This window comes from Penicillium coprophilum, assembly GCF_028826855.1.
Source record: "Penicillium coprophilum strain IBT 35676 chromosome Unknown utg000001l_segment0_segment0, whole genome shotgun sequence".
NCBI classification, from domain to species: Eukaryota; Fungi; Ascomycota; class Eurotiomycetes; order Eurotiales; family Aspergillaceae; genus Penicillium; species Penicillium coprophilum.
In genome coordinates, this window is record NW_026622720.1 from 2,907,049 (window position 1) to 2,920,755 (window position 13,707).

The window sequence follows — 13,707 nt, forward strand, 5'->3', positions numbered from 1 at the left end:
CGGCAGTTACATTATAGGTCGAATGGCCTCAAAAGAGCATTAGGATGGGAAGAAGAATAAAAAAAGGAAGGAAGGGGAGGAACAAACAAGAGAAAAAAAGGATCAGACATCAACAAAAAAAAAAAGTCCCCATGAATCCAGACCGTCCCTGGACCTCAGGAGGGTATGGACAGAATATGGCCATTCGATATCCATGGTCCTCTCCTCCGGCCATTCCCCTATATACATCCACTCACCGTACTAACTACGGTCTCCCCCTTAACTAACGGGGTCGCCGCGTGTGGCAGTCCGCGGGGGGGCTTACCTAGCGTAGTGCTTCGGGAGAGCTTCAGCATATAGGAGTCCGACCGACAGTGGGGAGCAAGTAAAACCCGTTGCGACATCCTGGTGTGGGATGCCCCGGCCATAATACCGCTGGGCCACTGGGGGGGGCTGGTTGAAGTATTACTTCTTGTCTTTACTAAATAGGAGGAAAACTTAAGGAGGAAGTCACTCGAAATCTTTGATCTCTAATTGGACTGCCTTCCAATTGTGATATGAGATTCAAATTTGAGCCACAATATGGGCATATACCCAGCTTGCTATATGCTGATTTTTGAGAAAATCTGAGCATATAAAAGTGGTCGGTGACAGAGACTTTGACCTCGGGTACATCCACATTAAGTCAAAATTGAGGCTATTCAGACATCCATTTTCGGAAGGAACGACAACGGCGACGACCAGCTGAAATCTCAAAGCCAGGCGATCGACTCCTGGCCTCGTCAAATAGTTTCAATTAATTTCACGCTCTTTTTTTGAGCTTTCTCTAACATATGACACAATATCAAAACATGACTTCTTTCCCCTATGTCAGTTTGCCAAAGACCACAAAATCATTTTGTTTGCCTCCCCTCTCTTATTCTCCTCCGATCGCTTTCCTGATATCCTTGTTGTGTTCAAGTTTCTTTCCTTTTACAGCTTCCATATCTCCTATCCTTTGACACGGGTCACTTCATCACCCCGGCTCATCAAGGTTCTTCACGATGGCAGAAGAACTGGAGGAGGTACCTTGTACCTTCCAGAGCTGCAGAATGAGCTTCAAGTCCGTCAGCGAGATGCAACACCACAAGGTCAATGCGGACAGACATTCTTACTGCATGAAATGTGACCTCGACTTCCAGTCTCAGCAGACCCTCCATCTGCACAAAATTATGAGCGATCGTCACTTTGCTTGCCCTGAATGCTGTCTCGAGCTCCGCAGTGAGGCTGGTCTAGAGGTTCATATGAGAAACGTGAGTCTCCGTCACTATTTACGGCAAAATCCATGGAACCAAGAACCAGTCTTAACAAACGATCCATTTCTTAGAATCACCACGAAGGTCGTGAAGTCGCTTGCATGGGCTGTGGTTGCAAGTACAAATCCGCTTCTGCAGTTATCAAACATATCGAAGACAAGGAATGCCCGGTTCTTTCTCTGCCAGACAAAGCCCGCGAGGGCGGCAGCTGTGACCTTCATGGCACAGCAAGCGTTCTGACCATTGGCAGAGATTCTCCTGGACCACAGTCTTCACCCTCTGAGACTTCCAGCGATGACCACGATACGGACGGCGGTGTTCTGTTGGATATCTCTACACCTCGTATGGAAGGAAAACGCCCTGTCCGCGATAGCAGTGATGCTACCATTCCTCATAATGACTGGCCAGAGTTGGGTGCTTCAATGACCCCAGTCAAGGAAAAAGCAGCAAGCACCACCACTGAGTCCCCCGGAGGTATCCTCATCGACGATGTTTTCGGTACCTCAATGCACCACGATAGTCCTTTCCCGTCTCCTCGTGGTGCTATTGAGCAGTCGGGCGAAGCAGGACCCTCAAGATCTAATCCGGCTTCCCAAGCAGCAGGCCCTTCTGGCTATGCTCGTCCACTTCGATCTCGAGCCACGGCTCATCGCAAGATCCAGGGTGTGGATCCCGAGAGTTTCTGGAATGCCGAGAAAGGCCGCTACTACTGTAATTGCGGTTCCTCTTTCTTGTTTGTTGCCACCTTTGAGTATCATCTCACGATGGAGGATGAAACAATCAATGAGTGTGTATCTTCTTTCTCTGGTCATTTCGCTTGAAAAGAAATTCTCTAATAATCTTGATAATAGTTGCCCTCGATGCTTCAGACGATTCAAGACCCTCGCCGCGCTCGTCGCCCACATGGAGGCTCGATACTCTAAGTGTGCTTTTCGTGTGACCGCTGGCCAGATTGAACAGGAACTCAGCGAGGTGACTCGTGGCTTTGCCCATATCCCGCGGATGATTGGTGATGAAATGGAGCCGGGGGAACTCGCTTTCGATGTGAGTAGCCAGCCTGAGTACAATCCTCCTAGGTCTTTGAATGAAGGCATCGCATCTTTGAGCGCAGGTGAAGTCTCTTCGAATCCCGAGGCCATGTCTTCGCATGGAGATGACGTCTCTTCGAGCCCAGTGGCTGTCTCTTCGAATGGGGATGGTGTCTCTTCAAATGCAGAGGCCGTGTCTTCTATTGCTGAGGCCATGGCTTCCATTGCAGAGGCCCTGTCTTCCAACGCAAGGGTTGTCTCTCCCATCACAGGGACCACTCCCTCAAACGTGGAGTCCTTGGTGGATAGTCTGGATAGACTTGTCTTTTCCGATACCCAAGACGAGGATGAGGAGGAAGAACTTTGAGAGCATGGGGTAAGATTGAGACCAGGGGGGGGGTTGATGATCAACTTTGAGGATGGTACCGGGGGGTGAACTTGAAGGATGAGCTTCAAGACTATCTACCGCAGCTCTACCGATTGAAATGATAACATATCAAGGAGCAATAGAAGGGAAAGCCCTTCAATGTTACATACTCCCATAGCACAAATTACTTTGATTAATATCAATTTTCTATGCTAAAAATAGCAGTCTCTAGACGCAGCTGCAAGGACCAACAACATCAGCACCGAAAAAGAAGAGTGGAGACGAGAGTGTATTCAATTTTCTCAGCTAAAATAAGAAAATGGGTATGTAAAAGCCGAGTCCGGACTCCACTTTTCGCCCAAAGGCTCCTGCAAATAGTCAAAAGCAAGAATCATAATGCCGAAGAGGCATATAAAGCATAGAAGGTAAAGCAAACAATACCCCTCGAGCACGCTTGATTTTCATCTCTCAATATCCCAAACCCAAACCCCTAAGAACGCAATAACCCAGAGACAAAGCGTAGACTCATCAAGCAGGAGCAAAGTATCGAGTATACCGCGAGGATCAAACGATGACACGATTAGCAGCACTCCTCACAGCACTCGAAGCAGAGAAGACCGGCGCAACTAGCTAGACGTTAATCTAATTTGGTAGTTTGTGGTTCAGATGTATTTGACTCACAGTCCGCAGCAGACATCACCCGCACCACCACCACGCAGCTTCAGCATGTTCTCCTGGGAGTTCTGGAAGGATATCAGTTGGTGCCTTGTTAAGGGAGCTTGTATCTTGTAAGACGTACAGGCTGCTCAGTCACCATTCCGTCGACGGAGGGGCCCTTTGGGCTGGTGGGCTGGCGATTCTCGACGCTGGGAATAGTAACATCCGAGGTAGGGTTGGGATTGGTCTCCTTGGAGGAGAACCAGGAGAAGAGACCGTTGGCAAACATCTTGATTGTGGGTTTGAGGTGACAGATGGAGAGAGATGGAAGTGGAAGGGAAGAGGTAGAAAATGGAAGTAAGCCCGAGAGTTTATAGTGTGGGATTTGGTAAGATGCTGCCTTTTGTATAACACCGACCTGAACGCTAATAGGTGTTGTCTACTCTGCCAACCGTAATTGAAGCTGAAGTTGATCTTTGTTTTTGCCTGTATTATATTTGATATTCACTACTTGAGATTGGACTTCGGTTATTTGAGTGTCATATAAACATAGATCTTTGTGCATCCCAGTGAGTGCTTAGTGCGTAATACATCATATGCTATATATATGGTTGATATCATTCTTTCATATATTTTTCATCCGTGTTGTTATAAGGAGTTTCGTGTGGCCAAAATAACAGATAATTTTGGCTTTCCAACAGATTTAGCGAGGAAATATAAGAATGAAGATCTCTAGATTCCCCAAGCCTCCAAGCCGCCAAGTATCCGCCAAGCCCCACCCCCCAACCATAAATTTTCCTCCAACACCGCAACCTCCACAATATCATCGAACACAATGGCGACCCCTCCACCCCAAGACCTGAACGCAGTCCGCGAAGCAGACTACAAACGCTTCAAGAACTATGCCGCCTACACATTCTTAGTCGGCGCACCGATCCTGATCGCCCTTCCACCCCGCAAACTGGACCCTCTCACCGTCCTCGTCCTCTGCTCCTTCGGCGCCTCCGCAAACCACATCGTGCACGAACGCACAGGACGCAGTATAGTCGAGCGCATTGATGCGCGCATCTCGCGAATGCAGTGGACATTCTCCTCCCTACCCAGCGAGCGCGCGCAAGAGATCCAAGAACGACTCCGGGCCGCGCGCGACGCGCAGCTCCGCCTGGCTGAGCATGAACAGTTGAAGGCGCAGATTCTGGCACTATCTGATAAGCAGCGCCGGGAGCCGGATTCGGGGTTGATGGAGGAGATTGAGAAGTTGAAGGCGAGACAGGCGCAGGAGGAGAGTGTTGTGCAGCGGCTTTGGATGGGTGGGGAGTCTGAGGGGTGGAGGGAGAGGAGGTTGAGAGAGGAGCAGAAGGCGCTTAGTGAAGGGAAGGGATATGGAGATTTGATTCAGGAGCATATTTGGGATGTTTGGACTTGGGGTGGGAAGGATGGGAAGGCTGGTGAGGGAGTGAAGGATGAGACGGTTGAGACGGCTGAGAAGAAGGATTGATTTCTCCATGGGCTGTCTGTGCCTGCTTTGTGTGTGTATTGTGCAGCGTCTCTGTCTCTGTCTCCCCACTTGATGTATTATATTTTGTCTGCTTTGCATTGGGGTTGGGTGTTTGGTTGCTTTTTTTTTTTTGAATTCCACCTGCCAGGAATTTATCAGACCGTGTTAGAAAGTCTGTCATTATTATGCCAATGTACAATACATCGATTCGAGTGAACCGGCAATGATGTGCATGATCCACACTGAAGACTCAGTGTACAGGCGACTATATACAAGACAGGATAATATTTACCAGGTGGGAGCTTTTTTCTCTGGGCCACGGCCGCTTTCTGAGCTTAACGTCTTCCATTCTGGGAGCAATTGTTGAGAGTGAGCTACGCGCAATTCTTCAATCTTGAAGAAGTCGGTGGAAAACATATCAAGGTTTTGACCTGGTGTCTGCCTCCACGAAGTTCTCGCTGAAAGAGGCTTATAGCCGCCTTTTCATACAACCTAAGAGCCCGAATACGAGGGCTATTTCTAATGAGGCAAAGAATGATACTATGTTGGTCTTAGAGCTGCCTTTAGTGCATCGACCCGGCATCCTAGTTTGGAAATGATATTCTTGATTCTCGGGAATCAATAAAATGCTGCATATATACTGCTCATCAGCGACGCGGCTGCTTGGCAACTCGTATTTACTCTTGGCTATTTGCCATTCAGAGGATCCATGAGGTTGATCGCAATGAAACACGCAGTTTTGACTCGAATAACAATAATTAGCCCAGCAGTGACACGCCCTGAATCATGGCCTTTAAATTCCCCAACCTCGAACACGGTGACAAAATTACCTCAGTAACAGCAGTATCCCACGCGCATAACAATGTCGCCCACCAACGAGGTGCGCATCACCATCACTAACCCTGAAAATCTCATGCCCGGCGAGGACATCACCGCGAGAGCAACCCTGACCCTCATAAAACCACTTTCCGTGTCCGAGCTTACTGTCACGATCTTCGGTCGCGCATATACGAGCATCAGTCGCACCTACGTCGTCCGCAATTTCTCATACGAGTGGTTAGGCCAGGGCTTCTTCTTCAAACGCTTCGTCGTCCTCATCCAATCCCCCACCACACTCCCCGCAGGCGAACACTCCTTCCCCTTCACAGTTCAATTACCCACATCCACCGAACAAGTCCAGGGAAACTGGCACTTTTTTAACAAATGGAAAGACCGCGCCCCATTCCCCGGAAAGAACAGCGTACACTCCCTTCCAGGAACAATGGCCATGGGCTGCAACCAAACGTGGGGCACCGCATCCGCCCATGTCGAATATATCGTCTCAACCACGATGAAAAAGGGTCCAGAGGCAGGCTTCTTCTCTTCCATGCCAAAGGGCTCAAGTGTCTTCACAGTCTTGTCTCGTCCTCGTTCTGACCTCCCGCAAGTCCCCGTCGCCGGGTCCTGGCAACAACTCACCCGCACAATCCAAACCACGAACGGCACAGCCAACATCACTTGTCGTCTGCCACAAGTGCTCACGCAGCGCTCCCAGATCCCAGTATACTTCAAGGCTGACCGGCCGCTCGAGCTCACGGGGTTGAAGATAAAGATACACGTTGTGTATCTGGTCCGCGGCCGCCATGTGATTTTTCCGGAGAAGCGTACGAAATGTACACACACCGTATGGCTGGTGAACGCGGAGTCTGGATCTATGGAACTGGGGTCAGAGTTTCTGCTCGTCAGATCAACTGAACTTCCGGAGGATATCCCGATGGCGTTTGTAACGTTTAATCTCGCTTGTCTGGCGCATTGGATGGAGATCAAATACCGCGTTAGGGCGCCGGGAAGTAACACGGAGGTGAAAGATGTGATGGGGGACATTTCGGTCCAAGTGCAGTCTTGGACGGGAGGACAAGCACAGGGAAACGGGGCCCAGATCAAGCAAGCTGGGGAAGGGCTTATAGGGGAGGTCTTTAACGAAGGGGAGTATCGGAGGTGGAGTGCTGAGAAGAAGGTATAATCTGCCTCAATATGGTCGAACCTCGTTTCCAGTGTATGAGATATCGAATGGCGTTTTTCATAACTAGAGAGCTTGATGTTTATAAATAAATTTCATGTCAAATTATCTCCATTCTGAACAATGGAAACCCATCACTGCCCTTTGTAGGCTTTTGGCCTTCGATATGGGCTTGCCAGGAATAAGAACCATGGCACTCTCTAGGAAGTAAAGACCAATTAAAAACAAACAACACTGTGTTTCAGGGGTAGGATGAATGCTCATACGTGAAGTGATTGATACTGTAGCCTACCTAGGTAGAGTTCCAACGTTGGAATATCCACTATCTTCAAAGCCCTACAACTTTCGATGATGTTTTGTTTGAACGGTTCATTTATGGATCCTAGGAAGATGTTGGTATAGATTGTGTTCTATGATACATCAAACTCATGAGTCAAGCTACGGAACCCTAGAAGTAGAATGAACCCCGGGCTGAATATATAGAATTTGACGGTGATGCACTGTTGCAGATTAAACAGGGGCACAACGTAACAGCAAGTTCTGCAATGATTCGACACTGGCGATCTATTGGTAAGTATTAAGCTCTTGGGGAGATTTCATATAAATATAACTAGAACCAATCCAAGCGGCTTGAGCAGATGACATTCCCTACAATCTTTTGGCTAGCAAGGACCGCCACTTGTCGAGTCTTTTAGAGCCTGAACTTCTTCCCAAGGAGATTCTGGTCAAATCGATTGATCACTTCAGGCCATACGCTTCTTTTCTCGTAAGCTTCACCAGTAGCTGTTCTTCCCCTGCGCATTATATTGTACATTTTCATTATAGCAACAAACATCTGCTGAGGATGCGGCCTGATTATACAACCACACTTTCTACAGAGTCCTCTCTCTCGAATTCGAATCTACAACATTACAGGAAACAGAATCCAATTGGAAAATGATATTCCTTTTTTAAAAAATAAATACATCAAAAGCGTTCCCAAAAAGAAGCCCCCCCACGACCATGGCATCGCGGAAAACTCCTTGATCGAAAACCGTACATTCCAATTTCCATCAAATATATCCCATGACAAGCTGTGAGACTCTCAACGACCATGGCATCCCAAGAGCCCCCAAGCCCATTAAATCCAATACATAGAAAACGTTCCCACACCAAGAGTCTCCCCACGACCATGGCATCGCGAGAGATCCTTGATCGAGGACGGTACATGAAAACTTCTTCCAAGTATATCCCATCCGGAAAGCCATGAGACCCTCAACGACCATGGCATCGCGAGAGACCCGAAGCCAACCAAATTCAGTACATGAAAAATTGTCTCATATCCAATATCAAACCGATGTATATCACTCTCAGAAATAAATAGAACAAACCCGAAAAATATGTCAGCACGTCCAACACAAATGTCAAAAATGGCAAGACCCCCCATTCGAGCCGTGGGATGAAGGATGGTTTCTTTTGATGTCGATGGTGACGATGGTGTCTTCATCCGGACGGGGCCATGGGAAAACCCGGCAGCCCTTTTTAGGTGCTCGGTAAAAACCATGACCAGGACTGCAGTCCTAAATACAGGTTCCTTGATATGATTCCTCCGTTGCACATTTACCCTTTTAGATTCTTTCCTCCGCCGAGCTTCTTCTCGGCCCTGGATCTGGTCCTCCCTGTGGATGGGGCAGGCCACCGTCCACACCAGGACCAGATGAGGTTTGCGTTGTGTCCCTGTCAATGGAGTCTTGTGCGCCCTACTCTGGGGGGTTGTCACCCGTCATAGACGGTTCGTGCCCAATTTGAGGAACCCGGAGGTCTTGGGGCTAGTCCAGATGTCGATGGATGGTGATGGTGATGGACTTGGACATGTGTGACTCCATCTTGATAGACAGGTTGTTGATGACTTGTTCTTTCTTTTGCCACTAGAACAGGGTTGGCTAGGCCGCTGTCTAGTGGAGCTCACTCGGGGATGTAGCTATTGTTGGGGTCCAACTGAGTAGCAATCCTGAGCATGGTTTCGGCCTGTCATGGTGTTAGAGAAAGTAATCACATTCAGGGTTGCCTTGCAACTTTGGAGAACTGATGACCTTGGGATGAACAGATGGAGGGTAGAAAGTTGGGGGACGGAAAACAGGAGTATGGAAAGTGGGATTAAAAGCAGATGGATGGAAATCAGGTTGATGAAATGCAGGCTGATAGAAAGAAACAGGATTGAACTGAAAATGGGAAGGGGTACTAACAATTTCCTTGACTGCAAGGGCACCCATGGTAAAGGCTTCGATCCTCTGTAAAGAAGTTAGTGCATTGTGCAGGCCATGTGCTGCTTGCCAGATATCACTCACTGGATCTGGTAGCGGTGGTGCGTCGGGCATCTCGATGTCATTCTATATACAATGTTAGTAACCGCGCTTTCACAAAATGGGTAGGGATATCAGCTTACTGGCTCGTCCGATGGCGCCTCAGCCATCTCAATGTCGATGTTGTAATTTGTAGGAGGCATGGGTTGTGGGGCAGGCACAGGCGGTCCGGCACGAGAGTAGTTGGGGTTATAGTTCTTTCCCTTGTAATTGGGGTTGAAGTTTTTGCCCTTGTAGTTTCCATTGCCGTTGCCATTGCCATTGCGAGTGTTCCACTGGTTGCCATTGAGATTACCAGTGTTGTTGTTGCGAGGGTTGCTCGACTGGTTTCCATTGGCATTGCCGTTCTGATTGTTGTGACCGTTGTTCCACTGGTTGCCATTGGCATAGGTATTGCCATTGGTATTGCCATTCACGTTGTAATTGTTGTTGTTCTTCCAGTGCTTGTTTCCACCATTTCGATGATTGGTCCACTGGCCACCGTTGCCGTTGCCGTTGCCATTGCCGTTCCGATAGTTGTTCCCCTGGTTGGCATTGCCATTGCCATTCCAAGTTCTGTTTCGTTGATAGTTGTTGTTGCTATTGTTCCGTTGACGATTGGCATTGGCATTGGCATTGTAATTGTTGTTTCCACGACCGTTGCCCTGGTAAGATTTGGGCCCAGTGGGCACAGAAGACGAGTTTCCGTTCACGTAGTTCATGTTTTCGTTCCGTATACCAAAGCTTTGATGGGCGTTTGGACTACCACAACCTGTTTCTCGAGAGAAGTTCCGTGCAAGCGTGGTCATTCAGCTGAACTTCCAAAAGCCGGATTTCTACTTGAAGATGCCCAGCGGGTTCTCTGTTTTTGGCTTGTTTTTTTCCCTTGGCTGGGCTATTTTTTTCTTCTCGACCCTTGTGGATTTTATTTTTCGGTTTTGTGGATTTTTTGGGGAGGAATGTTTTTTTTTGCCTTCAGCTGGGATACTTCACCTCAAGAGGCCGGTGACACCTCCAAGTCCGACGATTAAAGACAGCCTCCTAACCCTGGCAACTCACAGGGCGGCTGGGCGATTGAATGGAGTGGAATATAGATTTTTGATAGATTGTGATGGGATGGGTTTTATATGGTGATGACCCCAGGGCAAGGTGAAGAAGGAAAGAAAAAAAGGAGAGTCGACGATGAGCAGAGGAGCGTTTATAACCTCACGCTGGAGGTGGGCTCCGAAGCCAATCTAGGAAGTATTCTGGTTTTGTGCACGGAGAGAATGTATTGAATTCCTTGGATTCGTAAAAAAAAAGCTAGTATCTAAATATGGGCAAGTTGATATTCTATGCTAGATCCCATGATATATGGGGAGGTTGGCCGTTATATGTCGAGCCTAAAGGAGAGTCGGGCTGAGAAGCCAAAGCAAACAATAGACCATTGTTAGCGATAAAGGGGGGGCAGACAAAGAAACTTCACTTCCTCAGGTTTGGCTCGACCATTTGAACAGAAGTCTTTGGGCATTTTCATAGATCCGGAGCTCAATATGGAATCGGACTATGAACTCTGTGCACAGGGGATATGGATCTAGAAGCAATGAACTTGACTGCAGGCACCTTGGCTCATCCGTAGGGTCCAGGAGAATAAAAAAATTCGATGTGTCTTGTGATCTATACTGAGCTGGGTTGATCTTGCCATCGGAGAATAGCGGAATCCCTGTGTCGGAGCACTCGATTGAAATGCTGGCAACTTTCTGTCGGGGCATCACGGGTATTCGAGTCACAGGCAAAGACTTCAAATGCTATTCGACTGGAACAATGAAGTTAAAAGTCTGCAGATAATGTCTTTCTTCTACAGGTCTTTGATACGTCAACTATACCTAATTCGGAACCGGAACATACTATCTCGAGAAAAACTTGCAATCACAATATGTCCACATGTATTCAGAAAATAGAAATCAAAAGGACTAGCCAAATATACCAAATTCGTAATTCGTTATGTGTGCCATATAGAGGTGAAAAGAACATGAGCTGCTCCCTATCCACAAACAACGGCCTCTGGTATTTTCTGGTATCTTCTTTTCATTTTCCATGGCTTCTTCACTTCTCTTCATCTGAACTATGATGCATGATCTGGTATCGGGCTTCATATTGACATTATGGCCATGATATGTCAAAGCTCCACAGGTTGACGTTCACCTCAGCTTCGGCCTGGTACTAGTTCGGTTTGAGTAATCTCATAGTATTCCGCGGTGCCTGAGGTCTTCTTCCTTTACTTCACCACTCTCCCTTCATTGCGAAGGATAACTTATTCATGTATCATCATCAGTTTAAGACTACACTCTATATTTGTACTTGAAGCTCATCTTTTTGCTCTTGCTCTTCTTTTACTGGACAATCTTTCCGAATCTCGATTAATAGTACGATCATTACTATTGCTCTCATCTATCACCTATCACTAACATTACTCTCGTTTATCATCGACACCATGATAGTATAAGCTGCCACACGACATCGGCAATCTTTCTACTTATCTGAACCGCGGGCGTAAGTGAATACGCAGCCATATACACCGCATACACCGGCGTCTGTCTATCCTATGGATTTGATCCATCTGTTATGTCGTACTCCTCTATCTCGATAGGTTTCGTAGGATTACAAGCCTTGTGCACTCTCAAGTATAACTACTGGCCTTCTAGTCTACCATGTCTCCACTCATCAAACATGCCTTATTTTGCCGAGAAACGCTAGAAGAGGCTACCTGCAGGTGATTGGGATATCTTCATAGAATCTCTACCTGGATAGGAATCAACAAGACAGGAGACAATAACTATTGCCGAGTATTTGGAATTTGTAAAAATAATTTCATAAGAACTGGTCAAACCGCCGTTCAATGGAAGCATCCTTGCGTCTTCCCGAATTGTCAAAATCCCCAGTCGCTGAATAACAAGCCCGAGAGAAGTAAGATGAAATCAAGTAACGGACCAGCGTCACTCATGATTTCTTTCTACGCCTTTTTTTCAGGGGGATATGCGTAGTTTTTTCTGAGCAGAAAACCCATCCTTGTCCATCAAATCACCGTGTCTCTTATGCACATTGGACACCATAAGTCGTTTCTTCCGAGGCCTGGGTACCATAGCTGGTTCACCGTCATTCGATGCGAGACTGTCGCGCTTGCGCTTATCCGGTTTGGGGTTTTCTTTCCTGCGACGTTGCTCCTCTTTGATTTTCAGCCGTCGCTGGACCTCTGCTGAGATATCCTCTGTTCCAAGGGACGTGGATGTATATTCTCCCTCTTGCTCCGTTGCTGGCTGAGACGAAGAGTCGCGGTATCGTTTGGGAACTCGCATTTCGTCTGTGGGCTCAGGGCGGACTGTCTCCTTGTCTTCAGAGACTCTGCGTCGTTTCTTGCGAGTATTGGTATCTGTGTCGGTAGACTGTGTGTGGTTGGAGGATGTTGAGGGTGTGGTATTTCCTAAGGCTGTCATGTCAATTCCTGGGTTTTGTTGCTTGGGGAAAAGGTGGGGCAGGTTGTGTTTCGGAGGAAGTTGCTGGAACTTACTGCTCATCTAAACAAACAGTCAGTCATGGGGCAAGAAGAAAGGAAATCGAGCAGATTACTCACCATATGCTTTCTAGCCACCTTCAGCTGGTTCATCGCCTGGACTGTTTTGTTCACCATTGACGAAACGGCCTGGAAGCCATTGACTTCTGAAGCAACCTGCTCCTTCACCATGCTCAGCATTTCAAGGTGGGAACAGAGGACAGCTTCATGACGGGAGAAGATCTAGTCGCAAAGAAAAAGCCGGTCAGCACCAGTTCACATTCCTGACAATGTCCATATTTTCAGTTCGCGCTTTGCGCAACAAACACATACCTCCGACCAAGGGACTGGTGTGTTATTTGTTGTTGAGCTGCCCTTATTGGATTTTATATTGGCGTCGGCATTGTCAACTTCGTCCTCCACTGTGGGATTCATGGCAGGCGTAGACTTGGAAGTCATGGCGAAATTGAAGATCGGCAGCTTCTCCACGCCAAGACTTCGGCTTTGCAGATGACGCGCTTCCGGGCTTTAAATATACGACACAGAACAAAAGAGTAGAGAAGCATTCACCCAGGTTACTTGGGACTTGTCATCCATTCTGGTTGATCGAGTCCAATGGTCTATTGTTCCTATTGTTTATTTGGTACAGCAATTGTGTATCGTGTATTGTCCCTATTGTCTATTCCAGGTGATACATGGAAACGTCGTTTTCACCGCTTTCTCTCTGCTGTCTACCTACCTGTATACAGAACGAGCACAAAATATATCTAAAAAGACATCTAAGCAAAATGTATGAGAAGACCACTGAAGAGACTGCTAAAGAGGCACCGCAAGGTTGCATAAGTAGCCGACGGTTCTACATAGGTGCACTCAGTCTATAGTCTCACCAGGTACGGAGTACACTAGATCTTGCTAACAACTTCAAACCCCGAGAAACTGATAGCAGTACGCAAAAGCCATTGGAAAAGATGCAAAAAGAAGCGAGCCACTGGAAGGTCACCTCGACTTCTTGTTATTATTCAATCTCGTACATT

At 47.5% G+C, this 13,707-nt stretch overlaps 6 protein-coding genes across 6 annotated transcripts; 2 read left to right on the forward strand and 4 right to left on the reverse strand.

Annotated features, from left to right (window-relative positions):
- Positions 1–1,022: 1,022 nt before the first annotated feature.
- On the forward strand, positions 1,023–2,669 carry N7500_001104 (putative C2H2 finger domain protein; the record flags this gene model as incomplete). Its single annotated transcript, XM_056672250.1, has 3 exons — positions 1,023–1,271; positions 1,346–2,061; positions 2,126–2,669. The coding sequence occupies 3 exons, from the start codon at positions 1,023–1,025 to the stop codon at positions 2,667–2,669; spliced, it is 1,509 nt and encodes a 502-aa protein (XP_056537823.1).
- Positions 2,670–3,249: 580 nt separating this feature from the next.
- Positions 3,250–3,615, reverse strand: N7500_001105 (uncharacterized protein; the record flags this gene model as incomplete). Its single annotated transcript, XM_056672251.1, has 3 exons — positions 3,250–3,295; positions 3,351–3,412; positions 3,469–3,615. 3 exons carry the CDS (start codon positions 3,613–3,615, stop codon positions 3,250–3,252), a joined length of 255 nt encoding a protein of 84 aa, XP_056537824.1.
- Positions 3,616–4,161: 546 nt separating this feature from the next.
- N7500_001106 (uncharacterized protein) lies at positions 4,162–4,824 on the forward strand (the record flags this gene model as incomplete). Its single annotated transcript, XM_056672252.1, has 1 exon — positions 4,162–4,824. One exon carries the CDS (start codon positions 4,162–4,164, stop codon positions 4,822–4,824), a length of 663 nt encoding a protein of 220 aa, XP_056537825.1.
- A 1,057-nt stretch (positions 4,825–5,881) lies between these two features.
- N7500_001107 (uncharacterized protein) lies at positions 5,882–6,448 on the reverse strand (the record flags this gene model as incomplete). Its single annotated transcript, XM_056672253.1, has 3 exons — positions 5,882–5,964; positions 6,069–6,236; positions 6,283–6,448. The coding sequence occupies 3 exons, from the start codon at positions 6,446–6,448 to the stop codon at positions 5,882–5,884; spliced, it is 417 nt and encodes a 138-aa protein (XP_056537826.1).
- Positions 6,449–8,767: 2,319 nt separating this feature from the next.
- On the reverse strand, positions 8,768–9,866 carry N7500_001108 (uncharacterized protein; the record flags this gene model as incomplete). Its single annotated transcript, XM_056672254.1, has 4 exons — positions 8,768–8,830; positions 9,049–9,093; positions 9,151–9,192; positions 9,249–9,866. 4 exons carry the CDS (start codon positions 9,864–9,866, stop codon positions 8,768–8,770), a joined length of 768 nt encoding a protein of 255 aa, XP_056537827.1.
- A 2,283-nt stretch (positions 9,867–12,149) lies between these two features.
- On the reverse strand, positions 12,150–13,132 carry N7500_001109 (uncharacterized protein; the record flags this gene model as incomplete). Its single annotated transcript, XM_056672255.1, has 3 exons — positions 12,150–12,698; positions 12,755–12,916; positions 13,007–13,132. The coding sequence occupies 3 exons, from the start codon at positions 13,130–13,132 to the stop codon at positions 12,150–12,152; spliced, it is 837 nt and encodes a 278-aa protein (XP_056537828.1).
- Positions 13,133–13,707: the final 575 nt, after the last annotated feature.